Source organism: Coccinella septempunctata, chromosome 2 (genome assembly GCF_907165205.1).
Source record: "Coccinella septempunctata chromosome 2, icCocSept1.1, whole genome shotgun sequence".
In the NCBI taxonomy this organism is placed as follows: Eukaryota; Metazoa; Arthropoda; class Insecta; order Coleoptera; family Coccinellidae; genus Coccinella; species Coccinella septempunctata.
This window is the reverse complement of record NC_058190.1, coordinates 21,453,050-21,480,866: the sequence shown is the minus strand read 5'-3', so window position 1 is coordinate 21,480,866 and position 27,817 is coordinate 21,453,050. Positions and strand designations below refer to the sequence as shown.

The window sequence follows — 27,817 nt, the reverse complement described above, 5'->3', positions numbered from 1 at the left end:
AGAACTTTTAGATTGACCAGAAAGCCAGAAACCCTTTCTCAATGAGATTAACCCAGAGATATAGAATTCTATATCTCTGGATTAACCCAGAGATATAGAATATATCTCTGGATGAACCTCCTTACTCTTTGATATTACACTATGGTCTACGATCTGACATTAGTGTCTATGGAGAGTAGAGAGAAGGAGAACGATCGCCGTACTAAAAATGTGTCTCCAAAAACGGGGAAAATAGGTGTCGCTGCGATTACAACGGGTATCGATAAGGAGTGGGGATTCAAGCGTCAATTTGAAATGAACAGCCTTCATTTTATTTAAGGTTATGTGTCATCGTGGTTTTTCTGATGATTTTTCAAATACCTTTCTTCAAATCTATATTGAATATGAGTTCTCTGAATTATATGCAATAAAATGCAAGTCGAAATCAATGAAATTCAAAAGAAATCACTGATCAAAAAAATTGTACCTACTTTTGTTTATCATTGTTTATTGAAAGCAGCTATGTTAGTTGGTTTACTAATCTTCAAAATTATATAAATCCGTAGTGAGGAGCAGTACACATCAAGACAACAAAAGGTAGCAGTCTCAGATTTATCACTTAGGTATTAGAGTAGATTCTTTTGCCAATACTCAGCTGAGAACCGATATAAACCATATATTATGTTATGCCAACAAAATTCTTCAAGAATATTTACTTCTGAACCATGTAGTTTTATTGGTTAAATATTCTTATTCAGAAGAGTCAACTTCTCACGAGGGATGACAATTTCGATTTCGTTTATAATGAATCCATCATCTTTTTGATATCTTCATCGCAAAAGTGCTCTTGACACACAAATTGATTGGGAGTTGATTCTTGAGATAAGGTTTTTTCCAATTTTCTCTCAAAAATGCTCTCGGAAATTTTATCTCTTCTCCTTTTCTTTCCGATGCCAAAACACTCTTATACTAGCGCACGCTTCAACATTTCACCATGGTCATATGTTGTTCTCTTGTTATCAAAAATCGACAATAATAATATTCCTATCATCTGTCACCAGGGAAACAGTTCACTCAGCCAACGAGCCAACTACAATTTGATTTGTGTAAACAAAATTTCGCACTCTCGTGATGGCCAGCGCGACTGTTGGCAAAAACATGAACTACTACTATTGGTACATATTTTAGGGGACAAAAAATCTGTGGTCTCAAAGCAGCGATCGTTCTCCTTCTCTCTACTCTCCATATTAGTGTCCAGAGACTTTCCCTTTCTATGTTAGTGTCATTCACTACTCTGTAATCATAGAGAAAGGGAAAGAGCACTCTGTAATCTGTGGGCACAGATTACAGAGTAGTGTCTGTGGGGAAAGAGTCTTGTCTCTGTCTGTAATCTGTGGTGTCATTGAACATTGAACACTTCGCTTCGTCATAACCGCTGTCTGCTTGTCATAATCGTTTTATAGAATTCAAAATTTTGGTATTATGGCTGGAAAAATTTTAGCAATTAAAGAACAGGTCAATGCGTCGCTTCATGATACGAACAAACCATGGACAAAATGTTTCGAAGAAGCAGAAAAAAAATCAGGTGTAGATAGACTTTATATATTTGTAGGTAAGTAAACACTTTGACCAGGAAGTACATCAGAAAAAGAGTCCAATATACTTATTTGTTTAAATATTCAATGACAACCATTGTTTCATATCTATATTCAAAAATTAATTTTTTCAAAGTGATATTTCAGTCACACAAAATTAGCAAAAAATGATTATATAACTCGGATTTTTTTCAGGTTTGATCGGGATAGTGGGAGCCTGGTTGGTATTTGGTTTCGCCGCTCAATTAGTCTGTAATTTTGTCGGGTTTATATATCCAGCGTATGCTTCAATGAAAGCATTAGAGTCGAAAAATAAGGATGATGACACCAAATGGTTGACCTACTGGGTAGTTTTTGCTTGTTTTTCTGTAGTTGAGTTCTTTTCAGATTTCATTGTGGGATGGTTTCCTTTATACTGGCTCATAAAGGTATGGATATTTTTTTAAGTCAACCCTTTTTCCCAATTTTATTTTGATACCATAATCCTAGCCTTAAAATTTTTCAACATCTTTTTCCTCCTATCTAAGGAAAATCTAGTAGGAAAATATATATCAATCAAGGAAACATGCAGATACAACTGGATATATATCAAATCGCGCTGTATTATTAAGTGAATAATACCTATCAATGATAGATTTCTGAATGCATAAGTTTAATAAAAATAATTCAATATAAATATCGAAAACTAAATTTATAAGTAATTATTAGAAGCTTAAGCTAGAATTTAATTGGATCTTTTAATATTGGTACTAGCCTAAAAATAAGTGGGATTAACCCCAGAATAGAGGTAGTTTCAAGTTAGGTATTTGGTAATACTCCAATGCCAAATTATCTGCTCCTGAGTCATAAATTATCAACATGAGGATTCACTGTAATTTTGGCCAGTTGCCTTTGCAGACCCTCAAGTATTTCCTGGATAGTGGTAGGGGACAAAAATTAATATTCCTTTTGTTCACAATTTTACTGGTTGTACAGATTTCTTCTTTGACTGTAGTTAATTCTGACAGTAGTATTGCTGTCTAGTTTCTCCTCACTTCAAGGTTTAAATTCCATGAGTCTGATCTTGACCATTGGCAGAGCCAATCCTACCTCTTGTTGATACTCTGCCTGATTACTCGAACGAAATTTGAAGTGATGCAGTGCAGGTAGATGGCAATCACTAACAATGAAATGACTTGGAGCACTGTCAGTTTTTCTAGATTGTGGTTTATTTTATATTATAAGAAGTCTCTTATAATATTTTTACTTTACATTGAGTTCACTGACTAGGATGATAATAATTTGATGTGGTGGGTTTATAGACACTGGCTAAGAACTACATTGAAGATTAGTTAGCCTTGACGATCATCGGATTGCAACAAATACTAACAAGATATACAACTCTGATATTTCGACAAAGCCTATTCCTTAACCTTTAGTGATCTGCTTGTTGCAATGGTTGGGTATTTGACAGAAACAATTTTTCAATCCCAACCAAATTAAGAGTCACAAAGTTGGATTATAATAATTCTCCAATAGGGTGGCCTATTAGACGTTTACAGAGAACAGATCATAGGATTGTTTTGAAAATTTTAGTACAAATTTTTAGTACGCTTCTGATCTATCTGACTAAAATATTTACCATATTACGACGTTGTCGCTTATACAAAAAAATACTACAAACTTCGTTATTTCAAATAGGAAACCCTATTAATTACTAACAGTTCCCCCCCCAAATTTTTTTTCAAAAGGATCATCCTACTTTTTATTCGATATTTTTAGAGAAAATCACGAAGAGCATCTAATGATGTATCGTACTACGGAAGCCTCATGGCTTCAGAAATAAAGTCAAATTTCTATCAATGTGTGGGTTTTCACTTTTTCAGAATGCCTTGCTGATTTTTATCTAACTATTCTTTTTTTACGTTCGGTGCCCCACCGGGCTAAACTGAGGCCTAGTGATCCATTGCACATCCGCTTGTAGTTGGAGACGTTCAAACCCTGAGACACGCTGACAAAAACGCACAAGTCGACAGAGGGGAGTCCCTCTCACCATAGGAATCGTGGTTCTTGCGTTTCCTAGGTGTGTCATCTTTAACACTGTTTTACTAGTGCTCCTGCATCAGCGGCATAGGGAACAGCCAGTCAGTACCATTCTATTCAAGTGTTTATTAAACAAATCACCAGTCATTGCTCCAGTCACCAGACTCAGCTTTTTTTTTTTTTTTTGGTGTAGCAGGGGGCAAATCTTCAAGACAGACGAACCACCCTCTCCTGAGGGGGAACAGTGTGGGGTTTCTCACTCTCCTGAGCTCGAGACCCACTAAAAACCCTCAACTGCTTCTTGAATTTTGGTTCCGGGCATTTGCCTATAAACCGTTCATCTCTTGGTCGGTTTTCTTCTCGCACACTATTTGCTGGGATTTATGTGTTTATCCTCTATTGGATTAACACTTTATTGAATTATTCAATAAGTTTCTGTTGTTATTTTAATCTCTTTTTTATTGATCTCTTGGTCTCCTTCGGTAAATTCGCATTCTCCTTTTGTCTTCCTCTGGGTCGTAGTCCACTAGTCTCCTGAGTTCTTGATTCGGATGGTTTTTCGCTGTTCCGAATAATTTCTCTGCTTTTCTGTTCATGAATTCCGTTATGGTTTCCCATTTCAGGTCCTTATAAATCTGTCTATTCCTGACAAACCAAGGTGCATCTATCATCGTAGCAGCTTGTTTTCAGTGGCCTGAATTCTTTTGATATGGCTCTTTGCCGCGAAACCCCAGGCAACTGATCCATAAGTTAGTTGAGGCCTAGCAACGGCTTTGATTATCTTCAATTTTGTCTCTTTCGACATGTGGCTTCTTCTTCCTATCAGAGGATAGAGTCTATTCATCGCTGCTTTCGTTTTGTCGATTGCTTGTTTGATATGACTTTTCCAAGTAAGTCCTTTGTCAAGCGTTATTCCTAAATATTTGGCTTCATTTTTCCAGTCGATTTCTTCGCCGTCAACATCCAGTTTCGTTGTGGGTCGCAGTCTTCTCTTCTGTAGTAATATTGCTTGGCTCTTTTGTCCATTGAGCTTGATTTTCCACTTTATGCACATTTGTTTCGTCAATCGTCTCTTGTAGAACTCGTTCTATTACTTCTGGGTTGCGGTGTCGAGTTGCTATGCCGGTGTCGTCAGCATATAACGTTAGCATGGTTCTTGGATTTTTCGGAATATCGTGGATGTATATGTTGTACAGAAGTGGCCCAAGTACTGATCCCTGGGGTACTCCAGCCTCTATATCTCTTGTTGAGGAGCATTCTCCTCCCACTTTCACGTGAAATCTTCTATTTTTGAGATAATTCCTGATCAACTTGCATATTTTGATCGAATATCCAGCACATCTCATCTTATATATTAATCCTTCATGCCATACTCTGTCGAATGCTCTGGCGACGTCTAGTAAAACAAGACCTATAGCTTGTTTATTTTGGAATCCCTCTGTTATGTACTCTGTGAGCCTTAATAATTGTTGTTCTGTTGAATGTTCTCTTCTGAATCCGAACTGTTCTGGTGGTATTAGTTTCAGATTTTCGGTTTCCTCATTTAGCCTCGTGGCGATAATTCTTTCTACTACTTTTCCTAACGCCGACAGTAGACTTATCGGTCTGTAGTTTTGTGGAAACTTCTTCTCTTTGATGGTTTATTGAATACTATGACTTCTGCTGTTTTCCATTTTTCTGGGTAGTGTTCTGTCCTCATAATTCCATTCGCGATGTTTGTTAGAGCTGCTATACCTTTTCTAGGTAATTTCTTTAACATAACATTCGTTATTTTATCGCTTCCGGGAGCTTTCCTCTTCTTCAAACTTCTAATTATTTCCCTGATTTCATTTGGCGATGTTGGCTTGTCTATTTCAGCAGTCGCTGGTGATTCATCCATTTCTTCATCATTTTCTTCAACCAGTTCTTCCAAATCTTCATTATCGTCGTCTATCCTGTAATTTATTCTCGATTCTCGTTCGATCGATTCCGCCAATGCATCTGCCTTTTGTTATCAGTATTGGTATACGCCTCCGTGTAGAGGTGGAATTTTAGTCTTTTCTCCTCGTAGGCTTTTTTGCATTCTCTATGCAGAATGATCGATTGTATTCAGTTCTTGAACCCTTTTGTTCCATCTGCTTGTTCTTAGATCTTTCAGGGCATTTTTCAGAACTTGGCTATGAGGTTCCTTCTATTCAGATCATTTTTATTCATCCTATATATTCTTCTGAGTCTTCGATTTTCTTGTATAAGATCTTTTACTTCTTTAGGCGTATCGCCATGCGGATGACTTGGTGCTGGTCTCTTCACTCTTCTCGTGCTTTTTTCGTAAGCTTTCAATATAATCTCTTCCAGTTTATCAATCGCACATTCCAGATCGTCTGGAGTGCTTATTGTTGGAATTTCTTTTATTTCCGATTGTATTAAATGGCTGTATTTGGCCCAATTGGTATATTATCTTATTTCCAGCAGTTTTTCTCTTGGTTCTTCTCCAATTGTCAATTCCACGGGATTGTGGTTTGAGGTTCCATCTTCCAAAGTTTCAATCGAGAATTCTTGAGTTATATTTTTCAATATCGCGATATCTATTAAATCTGGTATTCCTCTACCAAAAGCAAGATATGTCGGTAGCTCTGGTCCAATCACTATGGCATATTGTTTTTCGGCGAAATCCTTGAGTTTTTTGCCATTTCTATTCTCTGTTATGCTCTCAGCTGTGTCTCTTCAAGAGCCAGGAGTTTTCTGACCTCAGGCGCAGAGGATGGTCTCTCAATGAGAAGCCTCGATTGCCTGAGACCACTTCTCGTGCTCCATTCCGAGAGAAGAAGTTCTTGACAGATGTACGGCAGATGGGCAGTGCCGTTCCCGGACGAACAAAAGCTTAGCATAATTTTATCCAACAATCACAATTCCTTGTATGAATGAAATGAATACAAGTAGAGTTTTCAATGATTTTAGAATACAACGAAATTAACGTGGCAGAAATTTTACGGTTGCAACAGAAGTCTGTTCGAATTTTTTTTTTTTTTTTTTTTTCTTCTTTTTGTAGATTCATTCCCGGTAACGGGATACAGCAATGAATGAATGAATGAGGTACGCTGAAAACCCTGACATTCATAGAAATTTGAAGACTTTCTATGCTAAGTATTCCATTGGATCCATGTTTTTGGCAATTTTTTGTGGAAAACCGTTAATATTTCCGAAAGTATGGGATAGAGAAGCGGAAAAAATTATAATAAATAGGGTATCCCATTTGAAATAACGAAGTTTCTAGTATTTTTTCGTATAAGCTGCAACGTCGCCGTCGCAATATTAAATATATTTTATATCAGAAGCTTAAACCCTAGTACGCAAATTTTCAGAAAAATCCTAGGATAGCCCACCTAGGCCACACTCAGTAGGAAACCCTGTATACTTTATTGGGGTTACATCTGTCAGTTTTCGGAAAATGGAGATTTTTCATCTAAATCTATAGCAGCTGTAGAACGCCACACGACAGCTTTGACATTGATATTTCTTTTTAGTTTTAACAATTCTTTCCCAGCCCAGCAAACCAGATGATAAATACCAAATACAGTTTTCTCAACAAATTTTCTGAGATTTTTTAATTTCTCTGTCAGGGTTCTTAGTTTAAAGACTAAGAGTTAAGTTAAAGGTTGTTTGTCCAACACACAACCAGGTATTTATTGTGTCTGCTGAATGTATCGAACAGTGATCAAAATTGGGAAAAACCACGACATAGTTGCTGTAAAGAGCAAAAACAATATTCAAAGTTGAAATTTCAGATCGTACGTATTCTGAAGTTGTCTTGAATTCTTTCGAATTCTCGGCGAAAAGTTGTACTTTCGTTGACTGCAGGTCATGTGATATTGTTTGGGGGTCATGAATGGGTGTAGGATTCTAGAGTAAGTTAGGCTTGGTTCAGTCTTGGTGGGACAGGTGGTGCTTCGTGGTGAGTATTGAAAAATATCCTTCAGGCCCCCTTTCTTGCTTAAAGACACTCCGGTTGAGATCATGAGATGTGTTACACTGCACTGTACTGATGAGGGACAATAATCCCGAAACCTGTCTACAGTTTGTGTATATATGTTTTAGTCTCTCTGGGAATTGCTTCGCTGATTCATGACTAGCCCGCATTAGTGGAGTGACGATTCGAAGAATTGTCGTCTCCATTTTAGATATTTTCGTGGTCCCCGCGGCACTTACTGAGCATTAATCTTAAGCCGCGCGATTGGGATCGGATTACGAGCTTACCGAAAGCCTATACTTAATGATCGTTAGAAGTTACAGAGGTTAGAACCTCGAGAAAGCGTTTGGACGATAGTTGTTGATTGACAGCAGTCAAGCAGTAGTTTAGTAGATAGTTGTTTAGTGGAAAAAGAAACTTTGGTTACCGTGTATATACCGAAACATCAATAATAGTTGGGAAGCCTAAAAGGGAAATTCGGGATTTACTCGAGCGTGTCAGATTAATATAAAGGGAGATACCTTGGACACTGTATAGTACCTCTACCAAAAATTAGATCTGTATATAGGGGGAATTGTCTAGGACAGCCTGTCAGATTAGTAATAATAAAACAATCATTGTACATACTTGAGCGTGTCAGATTAAGATATATGTGGTTAATGATTCAATAATAACGGAAAAAATATAATCTGACAGTTTCAGCAAGCCGAAACAATAAAAATAAAAGGTCACAAAAACAGTTTTTTGAATTGTCTCCTCTCCTGGGCTTCAAATTGTTTTCACATTCATTATAGAAGTTGTAGAGCATAACATTTTCTACGAATTTTGTCTGAAGAAATTTTTTCTTCGTTTGAACGTTTTTGAGATAAATGGCTATGAATGTACATTGACTTTGGCCGATCGCATGTGTAGCTAAGCTCCTCGCCCTCTAAGTCGAAAACGGTTAAGAGTATGTAAAATTGCTTCAGACAAAAGATGTATAGAATTTTATTATCTACAACTTTCATAATGAATAAACAAACGATTAGAGGTACAGGAATTGAGTTATTAAAAAAAATTCCTTGTTATAATCTTTAAACTGTCAGATTGAAAACCCCCGCCGATAAGTGTCAGATTAATGGGTCAACACATCTGCAACACCGAGATTAACCATCTGTATGAAAATCTGACAGGCTCGAGTATCCGCTGTGACCTTGGGTCACGTCCGAATTTTCAGTTCCACCACGCAAACTGTCAGATTAATTATCAGAGACACGTGGGGCATATACAGTATCTTAATATGACACGATCGAGTATGCGAAAAAAATCGAAAAAATCTTTCTACCATCTAATCTTCAAAATCCACTAGGTCTCCGCGACGCTCGAGTAAATCCCGATTTAGCATCGTCGGCTCCCCAACTACAAGTGTTGATATAAATATAGGTGTTCCGAATCTTTCGGTACCTGCTATATCGAGAACGTCGATGCGGCACTACAAAAAAAGAACGACCTGATCTTTCACGGAAATTATCTTTGATAAGCGCATTGATATGCAACACAAAATAGTTGCACAGTTAACATCTCTCAGTGGCGGATCGACGATTCCGGGGCCCTACGCTTAAAAACTTTCGGGGAACCCTCTACTTTTTCAATGAAAATTTGGCGCTCTCAAAACAAACATAAACTTTATTGATGGAACAAAAGGTAAATCGATTGAAATATAACAAATTAATTCAAATCAACACAAAAGTTCCTGAGAATAGCACGATGAGAATAACTATGTTAGGGGGCACAATAAACCTTGAGGTCGCAGTGAACTGTAACCCCTTCTCACTCTACTATACTATAAATACTATTGATGAAATAAAAGGTAAATCGATTCAAATATAGCAAATGAATTTAAATCGACACAAAAGTACCTGAGAATTCTATGAAACCTCTCTTACATGTTAACGGCTGCATGACGCATTCTAAACCTAATTCAATCCTGACATCTTAAGGAATAAAGATTATTATCTTTGAGTATCATAATATAAACATCAGTGGCACTTCCACTGTTATAATTATCTATGGTTGTAAATTATTTTTGAAGATAAGTAATCTTCAAATTCAGTTTTTATTCACATGTTTACACTAACACTTATTCACATGTGTACACTAACACTTAAAAATTTAAGCTATTGTTTTTTATGCATCAATATATCAATACTGATTTAACTCTACTAATAGTAGTACTAATGATTTTTACTCTTGATATGTGTAAAATACGAATACAAAGATTTATGAGGACTAAATATCTTATTACCCCAACTTTCTGATCGTCTGATGTACTTCTCAGATGATTATGTAGAAACCGTCATGTAAACTCGCCAAATTTATTGAAAATATTAGGCACTTTTTTTCATTGGGCGACCTTTACATGTTAAATGAGCATTGTTGAAAAAATTGATAATTACGAATCTCTATGACCATTGAATAAACAAAAGTATAAAGTTTGCTTTTAAAAAACTCCATTGTTTTTATTTATGTGACAATAAAATAAAAACATCCATTTGAAATAATTATTGGTTTACAAAAATCGTGCTCGATTTGTTGGACCCATTCACCTCGTAAGAATACTTCCAGGAATCCAGGCTACCTATTTATACTAGGTAATAACATCGAAAACCGCTTATGTATGATCGAAAACCGTTTATGTATGATCGAAAATGAATATTGCAACTGTGTGTTCTCATTCTATCGTCACTCATATTAGTATACTGGGTGTTTTTAAAGGTGAGCCTTTTTTTAAGAGTAAGTGGAGCTTGTCATAATGAAGCATTTCGCCAAGAATCACCTTTACATAACTTTCAAACTGATGATGAAAAAACATTGATAAAATAGATCCTGATATGACTCTATATACTTTGTGATTTGAATTATCGGGAAGCAACGAAAACCACTTCATCTCAAGATATTTTTGAATGATAATAAATATATGGAAACTTAGGATGTCCATATTTTTTCCATGATTAGTTCTTTGTTTCATTTTCCTGTGGATGACGTTGCTAAATTCCCGTACTTGAAATATAATCAAATCTTATCGAACATTATGACTCCTATCTTGAATATTTTATTTGGACGATTTGTGAAATGATCTCTATTGCTGAGGTCTATCAAAAAAATACTCTCCTTCGAAAACACCCTGTATATTTAGCTCTAATGATTATTCTAATAGCAGGGAGCTTTTCAAAGTGATCTTGTAACTTGGAACTACTGATTCCTAGTAAAAACACCCATGAAATATGTCTAATTTTACTCTTCAAATAACACTCCACGACTTTCGCTTCCTTAAGTTTAAACTCTGCAATTACAGTGTTCTCTCTTCATTTGGCTTATGGCACCAGGATCTTTCAACGGCTCCAACTTTATTTATTCCAAGTTCATAAGGTCTCATTTCCTCAAACATCAAAATTCTGTCGATGAAGCAATTGACAAATTAATTCATGCAGGTAAAATATTTGCTTTTTTTACTCCGAAAGAAAAATTTTTTTTTTATCATCAACAAAAAATCAAAACAAACGTCTCTTTTATTTATTTCCAATAATTACAATTAAGGCAGTTAAAATAACAAAGGTGCAAGTGCGTTTTTTATAAATGAGCTTATTTGGCCGCTGAGTAATGAAAATTTGAATTTTGCATCATGATACCATACAATTTACTTTCTTTCGATCTGTCATGTTTGGCGGTGGTATCTTGAGTTCGGTGGTCCCATAGTTCATTCATTTTTGTGTGTAGGAATATTGGAAAGAAATATCGATGATAATAAATCTTTGTGTGAAATTTATAGCGTTTTTGCACTAATGCGGATATAGGTGCATGTATATTATAGATTGAGGAACGAGAAATCCATTATTTTTTAAGTAGATGGATGTAGGGATGCCGAATGTATATCTTGTGAAGTATCTGCCAAACAATTTAATGGTACGGACGTTAGAAAGATGACATTTCGCACTAAAACAATATTCTCTCGACGTTTTTTTTGGTCTATTGAGTTGCAAGTTACAGGATGTTGAAAGTCAAACAATAGAATATTCGGCACATTTTACAATTTTCCTATGATCAGTGGCGGCGCAAGACCTTAATTTGATGTGGGCAAGAGACATTTTGAGGCTCTCTGGTGACGCAAGCGAACGTTTCCATGAAAAAGCGACTGATAATAAAGAATGAAAAAATATGAAATTTTCTGCTTTCGGCCTAACTGAACTCATTAATGATAAAATCATGGTCCACCTGAAATTTTATATCACGCTTAGTTCATAGAGGAAATTCAAAATTTCAAAATAACTATTGAGGACTGGTTCAAGTGAACGCGCAACAACGTGCGATTGGACCCATCCGCGGTGCAAGATTGTGCTGAACTCCATCAACTGTTTACATGGTCGCGCGTAATTGATAAAATTGACCTATTCGTCAGAAGGGTGGTGACTTGCTTGAGGATAAGAAATTAGTGCACAGCACTGTGCGAAAACCATCGTGGTCAAAGTACGGTGAAGAAGCTCAGACGGCGGCTAAAACAGCACTCACGACCCGGCGCCCGATTCTCGAATGTGTAGGATTGCCATCCCATGGGCAAAATTGACATTTCCTAGAAAAGTTTCAGATTTGGTATTCTCGAATTATATAGTGACATATTCCTTCACATTTCAGAGGCACTGCTTCCAATGCTATACCATGGGATCATGTTTCTATAGGATCCAATTCCTGCAGATTTGCCTCAGAAATGTTCTGCTGGAAGTAGAAAGAAATAATTTATTATCAGTGGCTTCCATTTGACCAAACACTGAATTAATCGAAGCTGAATTTTGATTCCTGCTGTCAACGATTTTCGCAATCTTCTCTTGATTTTGAATTTTTATCACTAAGGAAATACTGCAATGCAAGTAAAACATGGTAATCGATTGGTTCTATGTTCGGACTTTATAATCAATGCATAAAAACGTCCCATCCAAGCTGGAACTTCTGGGGAGTCACCAGACCACACAGGTTTATAGTGACTCCCCAGAAACTCCAGTAGCTTGGACGGGACGTTAAATGAATTGACCTCAAAGTCCGAAACTGGAACCAATAAACGATTACCCTATTTGCATTGCAAAACTTTCTTATTGATATAAAAATTGGAATCAAGAGAAGATCTCAATTACAAGAGTTTTTCACCCATAGGGATAAAGACTTTCATAAGAGAGGCATTATAAAGAAAGCTCCGAACTTGCAATAAATTATAACAAAACGGTGCATATCCAAAACATCTCAAATAATTATCACAAAAAATGATGGATTTCTTTTTCCCCCACCATTTCAATATATTAGGTTCCAAAAGAGAAAAACCACAAGAATATTGGTTTTATCAATTTAATAAAAACTTAGCAACTAATGTTCTTCCTTTAAGCATCCAAATGTCTTATTATCTGGAAGACATTCGAAGATACTGCTGACCAGTAACCACCGTCAGTCCATATGGATAGATATCGTTGTCACTATATAATCTTAGGTATTTCTCGAGTCTATATAACCTAAAATTATTTTCTATAAATATTATACACATATTAATATCATGACGGGATACTCGCGAGAAAAAATCACTTGCATCCTTGAATGTTATAGTATGAATTATTTCACGTCCTTCATTTCAAATATTGGAAGGTACTCTTACAGGATGAGGACAGGCTATATAATTATATATAATGCATTATAAAGTTGTTATAATGCATTATAAAGTTGTTATAATGCATTATATATAACTCAATAAAGTTGTTTTATTGAGAATCCTGTGAGAATACCTTCCAATATTGAATATTGATTATTTTTGGGAGAACCCTATTCAGTCTTTTAAGCATCATCATAAATTGTGTATATGTAGCTTTACTTCTGAATACTGCATTCTTTTCCAGGTGCTGAAGGTCTCTCAAAACTAGAGAAAAAGGGCGACTAACTTAATAAATGCTAAAATTATTCTCAAAGATATTGTGGAGCATTCAACATTTCATATTGAATCAAATATCTTATTATATTTGATGATACGAGCCTTTTAAAAGATTCATAGTCAAGAAGGCTATGGAATATTGAGGGTTAACCTCACCTGTGTCTATTTGAACATGGTGCTATAGGAGCTTAGAACTTCGTTCAATCTGTGTATTTCAATTCCCATAGCCTTAGTGATGTAGAATTTTTTAAAACGTTCCTTATTTTTTTCACCATCCCAAAATATTAGTTTTGGGTTGTATAAAAACATTGGCGAGAGTATTAACACCATATTTTTATTTTAAATAAAAAGTATTTATTTTTCAAATGGGGAAAAAAATGGATCGAAAATCATCGAACTTCTATATTCGTATTCTGTATTATTCCACATAATATATTCTTTTCAGCACAGTTAAATCAGATATATACTTATCTAAAAATTATTGTCGAGTCCTCGTGGATCTTTCATAACTTATTAATTTATCTATAACTGCTTTTATTGTTGGTGGCCTAAAAATGTTCCAATTTTAACATTTTCTTTGCATATGTGAAGCATGTCAGGTACTAAAATTAATATAAGTCGGCTTGAAACCACCGATTGGGAACTAATTTTAACTATCAATTAGCATGGATTATTTTTCTGTTTCTTTTGTCCACTGAGTGAATTTTTTGATTTCAAAGGTGAAATACTTTTTAATTCTATGGTATGTATAATACTTGTAGTATTAGAAATTCATGTTGCACACCTCAAAAAAGGTGTAATCGATTTGCTGAGGTCCAAAATATTTTAGGACATTGAGAACTTCAATGTAATCGAAAAACTCTGCGTTTTATAAATAAGAATTAACGAAAAATCCAAGGGTTTTTTTCGGTTAACTTTGATACTACACCAAAAATTTGGCACCATTAGGCGAATCCGCGATGTACGGTTTTTGTAATTTTCAATTCTCTCACTTTCAAACTTTTCTGGCCACCTTTTGTATATGTATATATGTTTTTATATTGTTCCTCACTGTAACTTGGTTATTATTTCTGAATTTTCAGTTGAACTTTATACAGTTAATCAAATTGTACAGCCTCTTCAGAATAAACGAACTATATAGGTTAGTTGTTTTTTTTTCAACGAAAAAATATTAGACCCATTCATCACCAAAAAGAGAAGAATCATGTCAAAAATATCTACATATCTTATACAGAGACTCTGTCACATGAACTTTTCTGAAGTAGTACAGTCAATATCGTTAACAGCTAAGGACACTAACGTTCTGTATCAATATTCATTGGTTATTGAATTGATGCGGCCCATACTGTATTAACATATATAATTAAAGTAGAAACTGAGTTACAAGATTTTCACCAGGACTATTTATACCGGGTGTCGCACCACAGTCGAATTAAAAATCGAAAATTACTGAGAAACTATCAGGTTTAGGTGTAGAAAAACCTTATGGAGATAGTTTCGAATTTAACTTTCACGTTCAACGAGATATTAAAATACCAGGTGTGCCATTTGAAGTAAGAAAGTTTTTGACCATTATTTGTATTATTAATAAACACGTTTTTGCCAGAATATTGTCACATCTACATTGTTGGAATACCTCACCTCACTAAGCGATATCTTCCTGCCTACCTGAATACCCTAAATAATGATATGACACGATTTGAAGCCTTCAACAATACAAAGTTTTATTGCAGCTGACGCTTGAAAATTAATTATTAATCACTCTGTATATTTAGAGGAGAATTTATAGGAGTAGCCAATTCGTCTACTCGAAAAAATACTGTCTGTATCGCAGACGTTTCTTATTGGCTTCTTCATTGATTGCTATTCAAAAACTCTTCATATTTTCAATTTTTCGCCATTTTCTCGTAAATGCTTCTAACTCTTCTAAGGTATATATAAAGTGATCTGGAGAAATTCATCATAATTTGAGCTTGCCATTCCAGTTTTTATGTCAAATACAGAGATTACATTTAAAAGAAATGTAACCTTGATCTATATCTTTGTTTTTTTATCTTTATCTTTATTTACTCCCTCAAAATAAGCTCCGCGTCTGTGGTGGGCCACCCGGTATAACCGCTACTTGCGTTTCGCTAACACAGAAGGTGAAGTGATAGGGCAGCGGTTCACGAAATTTTAGCAAAGAGGAACTTTGCTTTTAGTATTCGTGTCTCTCTTTGGACACTGAAGATATGTTGCCTCCCCTCTAGTCAATCATTGGTGAATTCAATATTGAGTGAAATCATAAAATTGAAGCTGTTAAGGGTACTTCAGATGTAATGGAATGCAAAATGGAAATCCAGATAATTTCCAATACAAAATTCATTCGATCGTTTATTGAATACCTATATTGAATTATTCAAGAAAAAAATTAGTTCTAGGACCAAAAACACATTTGATGGTGAGAAATTATAGGCCTGTTTTGGTTCGCTTTTACGATGGTTCCAAAACAGTTTAAAACTGTTGCACATTTATTTATTCAGCGTGTAAACTCGCTCGTAGCTTACCATACCACAGAAAACACTTGATTTACTTTATGTCCCATACCATTGCTGCTCCATTACTTTGGACCGATAAGGAACCGCCTTAAGTGCGAACCAGAGATTATAGAGTCTCTATAATCTTTGGCTCTTTGGTGAGAACCACAACAAAGCCTATTAGTGTCCGACCAAATCTGACGTCAGAACAACACATCTCCCATCTCGATGGAGAACGGATCGAATTGATGGATTATTTATTAGATACCAGTAGATGCTCTGAAGAAATGGATGGCGCTGGGGAGTAATGACACTTCGTAGCATTTACTGACATCTAAAGAAGGGTCCATCAATTCGATACGTGGGAATTGTGTTGCTCTGATAAGGTCAAATAAGACCGAAACCATTCTATTATGTATGTCATGTCATCTAGTCTTCCCAATTAAATGGTCTTTCTTTTGATACTCTGAGTTATAGCGGTTGCTTAGTTCGATTTAGTTAGTAACATCAGTTGATTTGAATATTTGATCAATGGATATTATGTATCCGAGTCAGTTTCGATTATTTATTGATTTCATTTTGTTATTCAAGGGGAAAACAATTTCAAGAGAGTTAATAAGTTAAGTAGCCAGATTATGTATGCTTAAAAATAAAAGTTTTGGACGAGCACTTTGATTTTCACTACAATTGGGTACTCCTAAACTCCATTTCCAGGAACAAGTATGCTTGTCAGGAGCTTATAAAAATTATCCACTGATGAAATAACTCCTTGGCAAAAGCCTGGATCAAAAAATATTTTTTAGTCTTCAGATAGTGGAGTTCATTGGAACTCTGGAGCTCTGGAGATGGTGCAGTTGTGAGAACAGGGCTCCCCTCGAAATGAATATTATTAGCAGAGAGACTATAGGCGCAAAATTATCCTTCGAATCTCAATCCGAATTGAAAAATTGTATCCAACCTAGAGGAGTAGTCTAGGCCGTTCTTGTGGGAATATCTTTCACCTTGTATATGTGCAAACATAACGAGTACTGATCTCAACACGCTGCATGAATTTAATAAAAAATGGTCTTGCCAATATTGTACTTCATCCAGAAGAAATAAAAAATCCAATTTAACTTGTTCAGTCTCCCAGCCAGTTCTGTCTCAGCAGGCTCAGGATTATGCGGCTTCGGTATACTGATTGCTGGGTGTGTTGGACGGATAAACCAAACCTGCCACTGCGACCAAGCGGTCTATTGTAGCACACAGGCAAGCTCATAGAGCTAGATCTCTCCCTCCAGTCCCATCCTGCCCAAAAAGGAAATGATGTCGGAAGAGAGTGATTCTTGAGTTCCTCTAGGATCATCTTGGGAGAACCAAATACTCCACGTCTAACCCTGTCTGCCGCCGGGCAGTCACAGAGGATATGCTCAATCGTTTCGTCCTCCTCTAAGCAGAGTCTGCAGAGCGGGTCATTGACGATGCTAAGCTTTTTAAGGTGGGCTCTGAGTCTACAGTGTCCTGTGAAAGCCGCCATAATAGATCACAGATTTGTTCTAGAAAATCGTAGCCAACGACTGGTGTATGGGCTGGGAGGCACTGAAATAGCCCTATGCGAGTGACGCAGTCCAGGACGGTTGCGCCAGTACTCCAGGACCTTTTGCCTTATCCAGCTGTTGTTTCGGTCCCTGATTAAGGAATTGGAAATTCCTATACTGGGTTCCGGGCCAATATGCGTTGATGTTGCGCCTTCTCTGGCTAGAGCATCCGATGCATCGTTGCCTCTGAAGCCAGAGTGTCCAGGTACCCAAATCAGTTGCAGTCTGTTTGAGCTTCCCAATTTGGAGAGTTTAGATCTGCATTCAAATACCTGTGGCGAGTTGCATTTGTCTGCCGCGAGAGATTTAATTGCAGCTTGACTATCCGTTAGGATTTTTATTGATCTGCCCGCCCAACCAATGTTAAGCAAATGGCTTGCGCACGGATCAATGGCGAAGATTTCTGCCTGAAAAGCTGTCGCCGACTTTCCCAGACTGGCACTGAGTTCAGTCAGCGGTCTACGACTGTAGACTCCGGCTCCAGATCCCTGACTGGTTCTGGAGCCATCAGTAAACCAGCAAGGTCCTTGTAGATAGAATTCCTTGTGACGGAGCCATTCGTCCCTGCTTTTGGAATCAGAGAAGTGAAGGTTCCATCCGTGCTGGTTCTAGTGATTATCTGATCAGTTCTCATGCCCATCACCTCGTCTGTCTCCAGTTGGACTGAAAGACGACTGGGCACGAAAGTGAGTTTGTCAGACTCATTTACGGTAAGGTGGTGGAGCCTGTGGGTTGCTAGTCTTGCCTGTCCCTGGACGAAAATGTGAAGGGGAGGTAGGTCTAATAGCATCTCAACGGACGCAGTTGAAGTAGACCGGAATGCCCCCGAAATCATGAGGCATGCCGTTCTCTGGAGTTTCGAAAGTTTTTTTTTTTTGGTTAGAACACTGAAATCTCCCTGGAGTTGAGAGATTCGTTGATCCTACCGACAAGATTATTGAGGGCAAGATCCGTGGATTTGCCTTTCTGGTAAGCATACTGCTGAGCACTTAGGGGATGCTTCCGTAGAATCACCTCTCTGATTTGCTCATCTTAGTATCTTTTCAAGGGTTTTCATCACGAACGAAATTAGACTGATCGGTCGGAATGATTAAGGCTGTGAGTCCGTTTTTCCCGCCTTGGGAATATAAACGACTTTAACCTTCCTTCAGTTGGATTGTATGAAATTCCATGCCAAACTGGATCTGAAGAGTCTAATGAGATAAGACATTAAGTATTCCAGTCCGTGCTGAAGTAGAGCTGGAAATATTTCATCGTCACCCGGCGCTTTGCGGCTTCGGTAACTATGAGAGAGTTTCACCTCCTTATGGCAAAGCTTGACAATATCTCTTCAAATATCTCTTGTATGAGGGAAGATATTGAGAACATGATCGGATTCTCACTGAGCAGGCTCGTCAGGTGGAGGCCCACACTGCTCAGCTTTTTTCCTGGTTGATCAGGGCACGAATTGGGCGAATGAGTGACTTAATCCCTCACGAAGGCCATAGTGGCACAATTTCGGCCAATGAACTTTATGTTGAAATTGAGGAGCGCAGAAGGAGATCGAGGAACATCTATAACCTCTGCCTATACAAAGCCACACAAACATTATGATACCTGTAAATCATATGCTGGCTGAAATTGATTCGAACTTCAAAGCTATTAAGGCCGTTAATGTTGGCAGGAAGAATGGTCCTGCTGCTGCCCCAATGAAGATCATGATGGAAACTTCTGAGTCCACTTGTTTTTGGCATTCTCTGTTCCTGATTTTTGCAGATGATCTGAAGATTTTTCTTGAAATTGAAAATGAAGAGGACGCTCGCAATATCCAAGCTGATCTTGATAGATTGGTGAGTTGGTGTGCGTAAAATAAACTGCATCTTAACTTAATGTCGACAAGTGCAAGCACTTGACCATCTATCGCGGTAGCCCTCGAGTTGACTGCACTTTTTCACTATCTAACAGTTTCCTTGAAAGGTAGATCAAATCAGAGACTTGTGTGTGCTTTACGACTATAACATGAATGTCGGGCCTCATGTTTCAATCGGTCTTTGTCGGGGTTGAGGGAGGAGGTATGTAGAGTGATCGTAGCGTAGGCTTTATTTTTGAATTTTCAGACACTTTTCTTTTTACTTTTGTTTTTTTTTTGTTTCGGCATTTCGCCTCAATTAAAGTTTAATTTAATATGTTAATGCTTTTCCATCAGTTAATTTATGTTTTAATTCGAAAATACATATTGTCCATTTCATTGGGTCGCGCACAGGTATTTGTATTATCTGTTATTGAAAGGGTGTCACCCGTATATTTCATTAAATGAATGAAAAAATATCGCCTGAAATCAAAGTCTCTACCAGAAACTAAATAGCTTTCTAGGTTCTGAGCTACAGAATGTATGCACAAACATAAATTCGAATCTATTACCATTAATATAGGTAGGTTCGGTTATCCAATGTGTCGTGTGAACGAATATACTACTGTATCATTTTCTGGCCAAATCGAATTTTCTTCTTCCTTAGTTTCTAATTTATTCACACAACTACTATACTAATTTATGTACACGGACTAGTAAGCCCAGCGATCTATTTTTTCGGTGGATCGATCTTTTACCACCAAATCAATAAAGAAAGGTCATAAGCGAAAATAAAATCAATCAATCAAATCAACCCGATTTATACACTGTAGTGGTGTTTACCCCCGGCCGTCCAGTTTCAAGAACGACTATTCCACCACGGACAATATCGTATGTCCGATGTCAATGCTGCAGTCTGTTAATTTTTTCCCTTATTTAGAATAGAATGCCGAAGCGAATAATAAGCTATATGCAAGGAGGGATGAAGTGACTTATTCTTACCAAGGATTATAAATTATGCCGTTAAATCTTCCATTATGTATAAATTATAATTTCATACGTTTTTTTTTCTATTCAGAATATTTAACGGATTTCCACTCCGGGAGAAATATCAGTTCAAAATAGACGGTCAAAGAAATTGATGGATAGAGTAAATAAAGGAATGAATAATCATCCTAACACAATTTTTTCTTTCAATTCGAAAGCCCTAGAGTCCCAGTTCCAAGGATTAAAATGAACCACCACTATTCTGTAGACGATGGAGAGCATGTTCCTCATATTTTTTTCCAATGTGTAAAACAACTGGCCAATAAAATTGATAGAGAAATGTATCAGATTTACTCAGAAAAATTTCTTTCTGACAGCCCTAGAGCACCCATTCCACCAATTTCAAATTTTGTGAAAAAAAGAGCGCTCCATCGTAAAAAAATATCGGTTCATTCTGATACATTCCTTTATTCACCAATTTTCTTGGCCATTCTGAACTTGAAAAATGAGGAAGATGCGCTTCATCGTAGACTGAATAGTTCATTTTTATCATCGGAGCTGTAGTATGAACGAAAAACTAATGTTATGGATATTTTAGTCATCCCTCTATGTACTTTAGCCATCAATTTCCTTGGCCGGATGTTTTGAACTGATTTATCTTCTGGAGAAGGAATCCTTAAAACATTCTGAATAGAAAAAAAATCGTCATTTGATCGTAGGAGGTGGCGTTCTAGGGCTGTCAGAATGAAACAAATTTTTTTTCTGAGTACATTCTGATACATTCCTCTATCCACCAATTTTCTTGAACGACCATTCTGAACTTGAAAAATGTGGAATAGGCGCTTCATCGTAGACTGAATAGTTCATTTCGATCCTAGGAGCTGTACTCTGTAGTATGAACAAAAAACAATGTTAGGGTATTTTGGTCATCCCTCTATGTACTTTAGCCACCAATCTCCTCGGCCGGACATTTTGAACTGACCTATCTTGTACAGAAGGAAACATTCTGAATAGAAGAATGTTCTGAAACATTCTGAATAGAAAAAAAAATAAATCGGTTCATATTTTGATCGTTGGAGGTGGGGTTCTAGGGCTGTCAGAAAGAAACAACATTATTTATGAGTACATTGTGATACATCCCTCTATCTACAAATTTTCTTGGACGGTCATTCTGAACTTGGAAAACAGGAGTAATATATGCGCCGTCATCGTAATATGAAAATCAATAATGAAATCAGGGATCATAAAACATGATCTATAATCCTTGGTATGAAATGAGTCCATTACTCCCTACATATAGCTAATTATTCGCGTCGAGAAACTATTATGAATAAGAAAAAATAAATTAACCGACTGCAGCATTGATATGATTTGAGGGAATAATATATATAATAGTCCGGGAGGCAGGGACTTTTTTTTCAAGGAATTTCATCCCGGCTGAATTTAATACTGTAGGTTGTAGTCACATTGCAAATGACGAAACCGACCGTCAGCTTCAATACCATCGGTGGGTGCGCGCGTGGGAGGCGGCGGAACTTGGGAAAAAATGCAAAATTTCAAGTGATTTTATCCCGGCTGAAATTTTTTATATGTAATATTAATGTTAAATAGAAACAAAATAGTGAAGTCAGCCGATAGGCGGAGGGTGGAAAATACGTCAGTCGAGCACGTGAACTTGGGAAAAAAATTTGGAAGACAACTGATTTCATCCCGAATGAAAACACCTCCTTATGATTTCTTACATATATGGAAATATAAAAATGACCGTCAGCTGCGTGTCTAGCGGGGGAAAGACCGTCAGTCAGATCATTGAAAATTCCGCGCGCCGTATAAATGCATGAGTGCGCTCATACATTTTTGGTCTGACTGACGGTCTTTCCCCCGCTAGACACGCAGCTGACGGTCATTTTTATATTTCCATATATGTAAGAAATCATATGGAGATGTTTTCATTCGGGATGAAATCACTTGACTTTCAAATTTTTTTCCCAAGTTCACGTGCTCGACTGACGTATTTTACACCCTCCGCCGATCGGCTGACTTCACTATTACTATTATGTTTCTGATTAACATCAATATTACATATAGAAAATTTCAGACCTGATAAAATCACTTTTTCCCAAGTTCCGCCGTCTCCCACGCCCGCACCCACCACACTTATTTCAAAGAAGCGCTCGTTAAATTTTTAATAGACGATTGGTTAAATGATCACATGGCATCGTGGATTGGAAATAAAACAGTTTTCGTAAACTATATGGAATGCCACAAATATGAAGTTGAACAAGGTAAAATTCAACGATCATCGGATCCATTGTTAACGTGTCCAGGTCACGAAGAAGCAGACACATATACTTCATTCAATTTTATTTTAGCAGTCGGTTGGCCATGGAAATTTGACACATTTCACTCTGTATAGTACGAAAATGTGTGGTTATGAAGCTTGTCAAAACATTTTTGGGTTTTAAATCAACGCTATGTTGCGCGTTCTGCGTAAAAGTTTCTGTTATTACGTATTTTATCTCAATGTCGAATCTCTTCGGAAAATATGTGACGAACATAATCGAAGTTTATAGAAACTGATTGAAGGCATACCAAATCCAGTTATTTGCATGGAAAATACAAGAGATCAGTATAATATCATAATATGCACTAGCTTGAGGAGAGTTTGTTCGTTCTTTTCTTTGGCTAAAGTTTGAATACGTTACATTAGTTGTAGATTTCAAAAATATTAACCCGAAGATGAAATGCATATGATGCAGTGGTTGGGATTGGGTATCTCCCGAAGGAATTAACAGATAATTACAAGAATGTTAAATTCTTCAACAAAAATCATCTTGCATCAATATAAGTAAAAGGAATTGAAGGAAGTTTCAAGTTAAGATGCAACTTCACCTTTGAACAAAAATTTCACATGAATAAACAAGTAACAGGGCAACTTGCGCGTATTTGTGGCTATTCATCTTAATACATTGATGTAATTATAATAATTAGGTATTTATTAGTACCTTAAGACATTTACATTGTATAGGACAAGTCAAATGAAAAATAGAAAAATCCATTTTAGGGAACTTATTCTCCGATGACATTTATCGAAAATCCTGTAGTAAACTTTTCGCATGAATTCACTCAAACATAAAATTCTCAAATGCCACCACTTTTTTGGGTCTCCCAATAGAAGGAAATTCTTTGTCATCCTCTTCATTCACAAACTTTCTGATTGTGGATATATTCAGCCGAAATATCAGTCGTTCAGATTCAGATAAAACATTATATAAATTCTCTTACATTGAATATGTTCGCTACCGTCTGACGTATTGTGGATTTTAGAATATCAGGGTATAACTATTGGAATGAGCGGACCCGAATTCTATATAGCACTTCCTGAAACCCTGTCTCTTTTTTCAATCTCTTTCGGCATTTTCGAATTTTCGAAATAAAAATTGATAGTTGTGGCAACGGCGTTGACATTAACGACATTTCATGAGTGCCAACCTATCTTCGTTCTAGTTACAAAAACTTGAGAAAATTATTTCATGGCCAACCGACTGCTAAAATAAATTTGAATGAAGTATATATGGTTTTCCATGTCTGTCACTTGAAATCTGATGTTCATGTAACAATGTGATGTTCTGATACAGATATATTGATCATTATGTTAGGAAATATGAATTTCATCGAGAAGAACGTCCAAATCTCGATGCATGTTGGACCGGCAATAATCAGACATTCATTGATGTCACCAAATTGTTTGCATCATTGGGGTCCAAATTTGTGCTCTGTATTGCCAGGATTTCATGCCTTCAGTGGATGCAATTTCAACTCAGCATTTTACCGTAAAGGAAAAAAAAAACGTTTGAAATTCTCCGGAAGTTTCCAACGTACATCCAAGCAGTGAGTGACATTTCACAAATTCCCAATTGCGTGGGAGACGGCGGAACTTGGGAAAAAATGCAAAATTTCAAGTGATTTTATCAGGTCTGAAATTTTCTATATGTAATATTAATGTTAATCAGAAACATAATAGTGAAGTCAGCCGATCGGCGGATGGTGTAAAATACGTCAGTCGAGCACGTGAACTTGGGAAAAAAATTTGAAAGTCAAGTGATTTCATCCCGAATGAAAACACCTTCATATGATTTCTCACATATATGGAAATATAAAAATGACCGTCAGCTGCGTGTCTAGCGGGGGAAAGCCCGTCAGTCAGACCAAAAATGTATGAGCGCACTCATGCATTTATACGGCGCGCGGAATTTTCAATGATCTGACTGACGGTCTTTCCCCCGCTAGACACGCAGCTGACGGTCATTTTTATATTTCCATATATGTAGGAAATCATATGGAGATGTTTTCATTCGGGATGAAATCACTTGATTTTCAAATTTTTTTCCCCAGTTCACGCGATCGACTGACGTATTTTCCACTCTCCGCCTATCGGCTGACTTCACTATTTTGTTTCTATTTAACATTAATATTACATATAAAAAATTTTATCCGGGATAAAATCACTTGAAATTTTGCATTTTTTCCCAAGTTCCGCCGCACCCACCGCTACTTGACCAGCTGACGGTCAGTTTCGTCATTTGCAATGTGACTACAACATACAGTATCAAATTCAGCCGGGATGAAATTCCTTGAAAAAAAGGCCCTGCCTCCCGGACTATAAATTCGAGGAGAATCATACGCTTTATGTAACAAATATGGTTCTATCCGAACAATAATCTTAATCATGAATGAATTTGGAAAGTTAGAACATTACAGTTTAAATATTCCATGAGCTGTGATTTTCAACATCAATGCATTTTAGATTTTAGAGGATACAGAACATATCATAACATTGAATAATAATTTTCCTTAGATAGATTTTCCTTGAACAGATTTTTCTTAGATAGATACCTGAAAACGCCCACCTGAGAGTGCATAAACCCTTTACTTACTTAAGATGTTTTTATATCTTCCTTCATAATCTAAGTCAATTCAATTGTTTACGAAACTGAACATAACCTCTCAATGTAAGATCCGCAGTTTGAACTTACTGTACATAACTGGCATGGGGGAAAATTGTTGTGCAGTGAAAATAAGAAAGACTCGAAGTTGATATTATTGCAGTTTTAGGTCTAACTGAAATATAAAAGTACAAATCTGGGTCAGCTGATGACTTGAGTTTGGTACATAAGTTACGTTCATGTCAGCTGATGTGCTGATCTCCCTTGGCTGTTGTGCGAGTATCGACTCGAGTGATACCTAAGAAAGGGCAACAGGCCCCGGGTGAAGCTGGCTGCATTTACATTCGTGTTGAAAAATCACGAATTTCTGAAGCGTTTTTTCTCGTATTTCCTATCTGTTTTCCGAGTTGAGAGTAGAAGGCGCCTATGCTCCGGTTATTCGTCTTTCGTTTCGCATTTTTCGCGGACACGGACGTGCGGCGGTTTTCGAAGAAACAGAGAATTCCCGAACCTCTAAATCAGCTGATTTTCTCCTCTTACCTCTCCCACTCGGTGCTTACGAAATTAGTAGTACGAGACTAAGCCATAGGGTAGAAGACTTAATGGGCTAGTGAATAATCTTCTGACACAGAGAAGAAATACTGCTGCTGCTCAATGGTAGCTCCGTATCTTGCTTCCCCAGTACCTTCATAGTTTGCTCCACTTTCTGGCTGACAGTCCTTCTCATATGAGTTTCGTCGCAGTCCGCCTCCTATTTCGTAGAACGATTTATATGGACCACTCGTCCTTTTCCCCTGGGTAGTTTTTGGATACGGTACACTACATCGTTGATCCTTATTTTTATCCTCTTGGTTTTTGACCAATGTATGATGCCGGTAGGTACTTACTTGTGAAGCCGAAGCTCCCACCCTTACAAAGCGGTCGGCAAATAAAATACGCATTGGGCATTGCACAATTAGGAATCACAGATTACTCTGTAATCTGTGTTAGGAATGTAAAGTTCTATACTGGATGAATGCCGCACAGGATCGACAAATATGGATTGGGTTAAGAAAGGTTGACTTTGACTGTTGAATGATGATGATGATTATGATGTTGGGTCCTTCACACTGCAACTTCGGTGATAATCTTCTTTTCCTCTGGGGGTTATATAGAGCCTGACCAAGTCTCCAACATTGAAGCCACCTTCCGCAGCTTCGCTGTCATACATTCGGTCACACGCTATTTGGAGGAACTGTCGGGCTTTCTCATGAATTATTGATGTTTCTAATTCGGTTGGAATTTCACAATCAAAAATAAAAGATATTAAGCGTAAATTACACATTTTTTAGACCAGCTGTGGATGTCTATTAAATCAATCAAATCTCGGAAAGCTGCTGGTTCGACAGAATTCATCCCGAGTTCATCAAGCATTTAGGCAAGAGGGCCTTGTCTTGGTTGTTATCTTTTCATAATAACATTCTAAATTCTGGCAATTTTTCCGGCTGAGTTCCGAAAGGCAAAGCCATAGGAATTTCAAAACGTGGAAAAAATTCTCCTAATCCTAGAGTAGTTATCGACACATTAGTGTATTGAGTGTTCCTTTCAAAATTTTAGAGAGGCCAATTCTTTTTAGCATTGAATCGACTCTTGAAGGCGCTTTCCAAAACTGTCAAGGGGATTTCAGGAAAATAGAAATTGTTGTGATCAGGTTCTGAGCCTCACCACTTTCATTGAAGCAGGTTTCAATGATCACCTTGCTCTCCCCTGTGCGAAGCTTGTTTGGCAGCTTCAAATTCTAGTGCTTGGCCAAGGCGTCATTCAAAGTCCCCGGTCGGCTGACCGCAGGGTCTGCTGGATCTTCATATCTCTTAGCCCATCGACGAAGGTGATCCGACGCTGAAAACACGATGGTTTGAAAGAAGTCGGATGGCCGCCGGAAGTAGCATCGGGTTGTTTTCCGATGCGAAAGTGAACCTCAACACTGTGAAAGATTCCATTATATTAACTTAACTAGGAACATCGGGTAAAAAACCAATCGTCTAAAATAAGCCTTAGCGTCCAATTTTAGTTTAAGCAGAAACTAGACGTAGCCCTCCAAAAAAAGTAAAAGAAGGAGCACGTACGTCGAGTTCCTGCTATTTGTTCAAACTGTCCTCTCGTTACCTTTCCTTTCATTAGTTACTATCATAGCCCATAGGTATAAACTTAATAACCTCTATATATGGTCATCTTTATTTGCAGTGTCTGTTTTTATTCTGGATGATGATCCCCATTGAGAGCAGTGGTTCTGCAGTGATATACAGCAATATCTTACAGCCGTATGTGGTATCCAAAATAAACTGAGTATTTCCAAGATATACTACATTCCCACCTTGATGATTTCGAAGAACCGGAAATCGATGTTTTCAAATTTCGAAATAAAATATCCCAAAAGATAGCTTTTCATGTGTTCATTCATGTAAGAAAAAAAAAGAAAATAAATATATCATTTTTGATAA

General features: G+C 37.1%; 1 protein-coding gene across 2 annotated transcripts; it reads left to right on the top strand.

The window, feature by feature from the left end:
- Positions 1 to 1,367: 1,367 nt before the first annotated feature.
- On the top strand, positions 1,368 to 27,817 carry LOC123307346 (receptor expression-enhancing protein 5). 2 transcript variants are annotated; one of them, XM_044889612.1, is made up of 4 exons: positions 1,372 to 1,591; positions 1,770 to 2,002; positions 10,877 to 11,012; positions 13,452 to 14,628. In XM_044889612.1, exons 1-4 carry the CDS (start codon positions 1,462 to 1,464, stop codon positions 13,490 to 13,492), a joined length of 540 nt encoding a protein of 179 aa, XP_044745547.1. In that variant the 5' UTR covers positions 1,372 to 1,461; the 3' UTR covers positions 13,493 to 14,628. The 2 variants fall into 2 exon arrangements, with proteins under 2 accessions (XP_044745548.1, XP_044745547.1); XM_044889613.1 differs by lacking the exons at positions 10,877 to 11,012; positions 13,452 to 14,628 and adding an exon at positions 27,561 to 27,817 and having other exon boundaries at positions 1,368 to 1,591.